At 45.0% G+C, this 7419-nt stretch overlaps 1 protein-coding gene across 1 annotated transcript; it reads right to left on the minus strand.

Annotated features, from left to right (window-relative positions):
• Nucleotides 1-1652: 1652 nt before the first annotated feature.
• Nucleotides 1653-2075, minus strand: LOC147497173 (uncharacterized). Its single transcript, XM_086562788.1, has one exon. It carries the CDS (start codon nucleotides 2073-2075, stop codon nucleotides 1653-1655), a length of 423 nt encoding a protein of 140 aa, XP_086418914.1.
• Between the last annotated feature and the right edge of the window lie 5344 nt (nucleotides 2076-7419).

A 7419-nucleotide genomic window follows, 5' to 3' on the forward strand; every position in this document is an offset into this window, starting at 1 on the left:
CCCTGAAGCCTGATAGGGGTAGCTCAGTTTGCCCCCAGTTGATTCAGACGTTGTGTCCGCGGAAGGCTCGTCCCCCCCGCTCTCTTTGAACGGCTGTGAAGCCTGATAGGGGCAGCTCATTTTGCCCCCAGTTTGATTCGGACGTTTAGATAACTCATCCCCCAATGCCTTTGAATGGCCAGTGAAGCCCCGATAGGGCAGCTCATTTTGCCCCTAGTTTGATTCAGACGTTTTGTCCGCTGGCGGCTCATCCCCCGCCCACGATGGGGCAGCCTCATTTTGCCCCTCAGTTTGATTCGGACGTTTAGGCCCACGGGCGGCTCCTCCCCTGTTTGTCTTTGAATGGTTGTGAAGCTGATGATGGGGCACCATTTTGCCCCCCAGTTTGATTCGACGTTTAGATCCGCCGAAGCTCATCCCCCGCTATTTTGAACGGCCAGAAGCCTCATGCATGCAAAACTCATTTTGCCCTTGATTGATTCGGACGTGAAGTCCGTGAAGGGCTCGTCCCCCCCGCTCATTTTGAACGGCTGTGAAGCCTGATGGGGGCACTTATTTTGCCCCTAGTTTGATTCGAACGTTGTGTCCGCAAGATGATCATCCACCGCTGTCTTTGCTTAACTAGTATTCATGCTATTGCGCCAGGAATGCATTCTTTGTTTCATTGACTTAGAATTCCATACACAATATATATACATATTTTGTCCCACCGAAAGCTACACACTGCTTCTTTCATGGAATTTCTTCAGCATTCTTATATTCCATTGTTTTTCAATCGTTACCCCCGCCGGGCGCTTCAATCTTGTAAGTGCCGGTTCCTTTCATTGTTGTCCACATATCACGGTCCTTCCCAGTTGGGTCCTAGTTTGCCGTCTTTCTCCTTCTTAGTGGCTGGGGTAACCCTTCGCAGCACCAAGTCCCCAATCATGAATCCCCGCGGCTTCACTCGTTTATCATACTGTCTCTGTAGCCTTCTATGATACTCCTCTAGTCGTATGCGAGCTGTATCTCTTTTTTCCTCAATTATATTCAACTCAATGGCTAATATCTTTTCATTTAGACCCATTTCCACAGCCCTGGTTCTTGTCGTTTTCTCTATCATTTCCACCGGTATGACAACCTCTACTCCATATGCCATTCGCGAATGGTGATTCATTCACAAAGTCCGCGGTGGTAATGCGATAAGCCCATAAAACATGATTCAATTCACGCCCCCACGCCCCCTTTCTCTCGTCTTCCAACTTTCTCTTTAAATTGTCCATGATGATTTTGTTTGATGCCTCGGCTTGACCATTCCCCTCCGGATTGTATGGCGCCGAGAACCCTTGTTTCACTTTGTAGGCTTGAAGGAATTGACGTACCTTTCCCCTAGTAAATTGTGTTGCATTATCTGCAATGATCGTATAGGGCAATCCGAATATGCATATTATGTTCTCCCAAAGGAATTTTTTCACATTCTCTTCTTTGACTTGCTGTAGTGCCACTCCCTCCACCCACTTGGTAAAATAATCAGTGGCGGCCAGCATAAGTCTTCTTTTGCTACTTGCCATGGGCAAGGGCCCCACTATATCCAGTGCCCACATGGCGAATGGCCACGGACTAAACACATTATGCAGCGGCTCTGCTGGTGAATGGATTAGTTGTGCAAATCTCTAGTATTTCTCACAAGTTGTTGCATACTCTGTTGCATCCCTCTTCATATGAGGCCAAAAATACCCCTGCGATATCAATCTATGGGTTGTGGTTTGACCCGCTAAGTGACTTCCACAATCACCTTCATGTACCTTGGCCAACACTTCTTGCACTTGCTGTGGCCCTATGCATCTCAATAGTGGTCCGCTGAAACTCTTCCTGTACATATCCCTATCTAACAGAACATATCTCTGACTGACTTGCTCCATCTTTCGTCTCTCCTTTGTATTCTCTATCTCTGCTCCCATAAGAAAAGTTTTAATAGGCGTCATCCAACCTGCCTCCCTCTCAATGGTGAGACACACACCCTCAATTTCTGATGTACTTGGCCTGCTCAAAACTCTTACTTCAATAGAATGACCCTCTCGTTCACGAAGCCGCATACATATGCTAAAAGCGTCGGCAACACAAGATGTTTTTCACCCCCAAATGGGCAAACTGAATCCTTTTGAACTTGCTGGCTTTTCGTTGTAGAACCTCCAAATATCGTGCCATCCTTGGACAACGCGCCACAAACCCCCCATTCATCTGACAAATAACCAAGTTAGAGTTAGAGAACACCGATAACTCGCTTACTCCCAGATCTTGTGCCAAATCTAAACCTGCTATCACTGCTTCATATTCAGACTCATTATTAGAAGTCGCGAATCCCAGTTTCATTGACAACTCCAGCCTTGTGTTGTCAGGAGTCACCAAAACCACGCCAATCCCATTTCCGGTATCTGTAGCTGATCCATCCGCGAAGACTCTCCATCCATTGGGCATATCCCAAGGGTCCAAGGGATCACGTCTAGATTCTTCCTCCTGATCCAAGACCTTTTCCTCTCCCCAAGTGGGATCCTCGGCTGGAAATTATGCTAGGAACTCCGCCATGGCTTCTTTTTCCGCTGTTTCTAATATGATATTGGATTTCGTAACAACTAAGCATCACTGCCCATTTCAGCATTCTGCCTGACTTTTCTGCCTTCAACGCTTGCTTAAGGGGAAGATTTGTTATCACTACCACTGAGTGAGCCTCGAAACACGGTTTCAACTTCAATGCAGAGAAAATCAACGCTAAGGCATACTTCTCAATTCTACTGTATCGCGTCTCTGCGGCTAGCATGGTTTTACTCTGAAAGTAAACTGGCTTCACTATTTTTTCTACAACACGCACCAGAACTGAGCTTATCGCGTACTCTAAAACCCCCAAATAAAGATATAATCCCTCTCCTTGTTCCGGCCGCGATAGCAAAGGTGCTTTCCCTAAATAAACTTTCAATTCCTAAAAGGCTTCCTCACACTCAGTGGTCCATCGAAAATCTGACGTTTTCCTCAACAACCGATACAACAGCCTGCATTTGTCCGATGATTTAGATATAAATTTGTTCAGTGCTGCGACCCTTCCTGCCAACCGTTGCACCTCCTTTACATTCTGAGGGGACGACATCTCAACTAGGGATCTAATCTGCTCGGGATTGGCCTCTATTCCACGGTACGTGACTATGTAACCCAAGAACTTTCTTGAAGATACCCCGAATGTACATTTCTTGGGGTTCAATTTCAGCGTATGCCTCCGGAGTATGTGAAAAGTTTCTTGGAGCCCCTCAAATGTTCCTCTTCTGACATGCTTTTTTCCACCATATCATCAATATATATTTCCATGCCCTTCCTAATCTTGTCTTCGAACATTTTTTCCCCCAACCGCTGAAATGTAGCCCCCGCATTCTTCAAACCAAAAGGCATTCTTGTATAACAATAAGTACCTCCTTCCACCACGAAGGTAGTCTTCTCTTGATCTGGGCCGAACATCGTGACCTGGTTATATCCCATGGACGCATCCATGAAAGAATCACCTTGAAACCAGCCGTTCTATCTACTAACTCATCCACTCGCGGCATTGGATAACAGTCTTTAGGGCACTCTTTATTCACGTCTGTAAAGTCAACACACATTCTGACCTTGCCGTTCTTTTTTGGAACAACGACAACGTTGGACAGCCATTCTGTACATTCTACATCCCTGATTATCCCCGCGCCCTTAAGCCGTATGACCTCCTCGCAAATCCCTTCCACGTATTTGGGTCTTACGCTTCTCATCTTCTGTCTTATAGGCTTCGCATCTTCCTTCATATGCAAGTGATGACAAGCGAACTCTAGATCTATCCCTGTGATATCTTCAATTGCCCATGCAAATATGTCAGCATTCTCTGTCAATAATTGTACCAGTTTGATTTTCCATTCCTCTGGCAAGTCCGATCCAACCGAAGTAAACTTCTCTTCCTCCCCCACCCCCGTTTCACGATCTCAATCTCATCCAGTTTTTCGGTCCCTCGAGGAGACTTCAAGGCCCTTCAGTCAAGTCCGCCTCCTGTAGTTGCTACGCTTCTCCTTTCTCGTGTGTCGGTTTCCCCCCCCCCCTATTCCACGGACCATATTTTTTACCGTCACTTGGTGTATATTCTGCGCGGCGACTTGATCCCCCCTTATTTCGTACACCCCCCCCCCTCGCGGGGAAGCGGATCACCTGATAATAGGTCGACGGAATGGCCTTCATTTCATGAATCCATCTTCTCCCTAGAATGGCATTATATTGGGACCCAGTATCTACCACCATAAACCTGGTGAATACCGTTGTCGGACCTGCTATTACTGGCAACGTTAACTCCCCCATAGGCTCTGTCATGCTGCCATTGAAGCCATACAAATTGGTCTGAGGAACCTTCAACTGATCCCTATCTATGTTCATCTCTTCCATGGCCCCTTTAAACAACAGATCTACCGAACTTCCGTAGTCTATCAACACTCGCTTCACTAGATAATTACCCATTGCTATGGTAATCACCAAAGCATCCTCATGCGGCGAAATCACTGATTCCAAGTCTTTCGGTGTGAACATTATGTTTCCTTCGCCAATCACGGTTCCTAATACTAACCGCGACATGCTTACCACCTCATTTACCTGCTGTAAGCTCGCTGTCTTTCTTATCTTGTCTCGGTGGGCATTTCTTCCGAGTGTCTCTCCACTGTAAATGACATTTACTGTTCCCCAGATCCTAGCAGGAGCCTGCCCTCTCTCCGCATGACGGACCTCCGCAACATATTCTCTGAGCATCCCGTTCTCGATGATTCTTTCCACCAACCACTTCAAAGCATAACATTCGTTAGTGGCGTGGTTCCTTATCTGATGATAGGCACAAAAAGGTTTCCCCTGTATCTCTCCAGGTGTATTCCGCGGTCCTTCATAATGCTGCAACCCCTTGATAAGTGGCAAGATTTCCTCTAATGGCCTATTAAGATGTGTTTGTTCTATCTCCCGGTACGGCTTTCTTTCGCGAATATCTCTCCTGTTCCGATCTCCAGTTCTTTTGGGTCCACGACTTTCCCCTCTGTAGGATCCCCCTTCTCTCTCTTCTCTTTTTCCCCTATCTCTTCGATCATCTTTGTCCACCGCCTGCACTGCCTTCCCAGATCTCTTTTGTTCCCTCGCATTTCTTTGCATTATGTCCTCGTACCGAATATATTTTTCTACCTTTGGGTACAGAGCGTGTAGAGTGGTGATTTCGATTTTGGACACCGACTCGTGGACCCTAGTCCCCTGCCTCAAGCCGTGCTGAAATGCAATGACCGCTGTATGCTCATCCAGATTCTCCACCCTCAGGGTCTCTTCTTTGAATCTGCACAGAAATTCCCTTAATGATTCCGCTGACCTCTGTTTGATGTTAAATAAAGCCGCGATATCCACTACCCTCCATTTCTGGTGGATGAAATGGTCCACGAAGGCACGCTCTAGCTCTTCAAATCTACTGATGCTCCGCGAAGATAAGCGGTAATACCAATCCGAGGCTCCCCCCTTAAGGCTTGCAGGGAACATCATGTAGCGCAGTCCATCATACTTATTTTCCTTCCATAATGGCATCTGTTGTCTAAAATGATGCAAATGATCAGTTGGGTCGCCCTTCCCATCACACCTTTCAAATCTTGGTTGACTGAATCTCTTAGGTACCTCCGAATTCCATATCGAATCCGCCAGTGGATTCTTATTGAGGTTAGCAACCTCCTTTTGAGCGGCACTTTGGTTCACTTTTTCAACCGCACGGTTTATTTCTCTATCTTTCTCAATCATTACATGTACTACTTCCAGCGTGATGCCCTCTACTGGATCTACTCCCTGGGACTGGTATACCTTATTTTCCCCTTCCATCTCACTGCCCCGACGATCCCCATGTTCCATGTCATCTTGTGCGGTGTCTCTTTCCTTTCTCAACTCATCGTTATCGTTCCTTAACCTGACTATTTCTTCTTGCATAAGTCTGGTGGCGTCTGCCGCCACATCAGATATCTCTTCCTCTCCACCCACCTCTCTTTCTTCGCTCACCACTTCCTCTACTACCTCTCGAATAATTTCTTTCCTAGGTCTTCCTACTCCACATGTCATCAATAGGTCCTATACATAAATCACGATTTGTTATGATTGTTGAGCAAATTTTTAAAAAAGCCGATGCGTATGCACAGGTCTACTTTCTAGTATCATCTGTGATTTGTCTTAAGAACTATGACTAAATAATTAAGATGCATTCTGTACAAACAAGATTATTTTCTAAGTAAAAAAAAACCAAACCATCTTTTGCCAAATAAAGCACCATGACTGTCCAAAAGGCGGCAACATCAAGCAGTAAGGATAAGACGTACTCCTTATATTTAATATCAAAGATTTCAGATTTCCCAGTCAAGGCTTTGTTTTTATTGTTTTATACTATTTTTGAAGTAGTCGTTATATTTTAATTGTTGATTAAGTTCACTACTACAGCTAACCATGCGCGTCCTGTAGAACGACCCGTGACATCATCGTAAATAATTGGTCTAAGATCCTTGAAGGAATATCACAAAAGAAATCATCCAAAAAGAAATTGACGCTAGCTAATCTGTTGTGTTCGATTCCTTCCTTGCAAATTTTTTTTTCTCTGCACCTAGCTAGTAGAAGTTTCCTAATCAAGTTTGCATCTCTTCATTATTGAGTTAAGCTAGTCCTCTAAAGTTGTCTGTTCCTGTTTCTTCACTGTGATATCAAATGAACATGCTTGAATTGTTTATACCAATCTACCCTATTTCCAGGTCCCGGGCCATCTCAGTCAGTGTCAAACCAAGTGAAAACTTGTAGAGCCAATGCTTGAATTGTTAAATGATATCCGTGTATTAGTAATAGTTAGCTACAGGTTCAAACCATGCCATGGAGTATACCGATTCCAGCACATACTTCTACTGGCGGTTCAAACAGAGTAAAAGCAAGTTTACATGCATGAAGAACCAGTTCAACACTGAGTTTTTAACTCGGAAGCATAATTAGTCGATATTTCCATGTAGAAGTTGAACCCCGCCACTACTATTTCAAGAAGATACCACGGCTTTGTTTACAAGTAGGAAACAAAAATCACCCAAGCAGGGGCGGACCCATGACTTCAACTCTCTCCTGCCTAAAAGCCTAAAAGATGATATCCATGCCATTGTGTAATCCTTCAAGCCCAAGTTCTAAGAGCATCTCTAGGTGGTGGTAGTATCACTTGCATATTTGCCTCCGAAATTTTACAAAACTTTTCTCAAAATCTGACCAACTCTAGGTGGCCACAAATTTCACCCCACGCGTCATTGGTACTGTCGTGCAACACTCCCAATGTCGCCCCAAATTAAAAAAAAAAAAAAAAAAAAAAACCCGACATTCCCAGTCGCGCGAAATGTCGTGCTAAATTGA

The sequence above is a fragment of the Coptis chinensis genome, chromosome 5 (genome assembly GCF_015680905.1).
Source record: "Coptis chinensis isolate HL-2020 chromosome 5, ASM1568090v1, whole genome shotgun sequence".
NCBI classification, from domain to species: Eukaryota; Viridiplantae; Streptophyta; class Magnoliopsida; order Ranunculales; family Ranunculaceae; genus Coptis; species Coptis chinensis.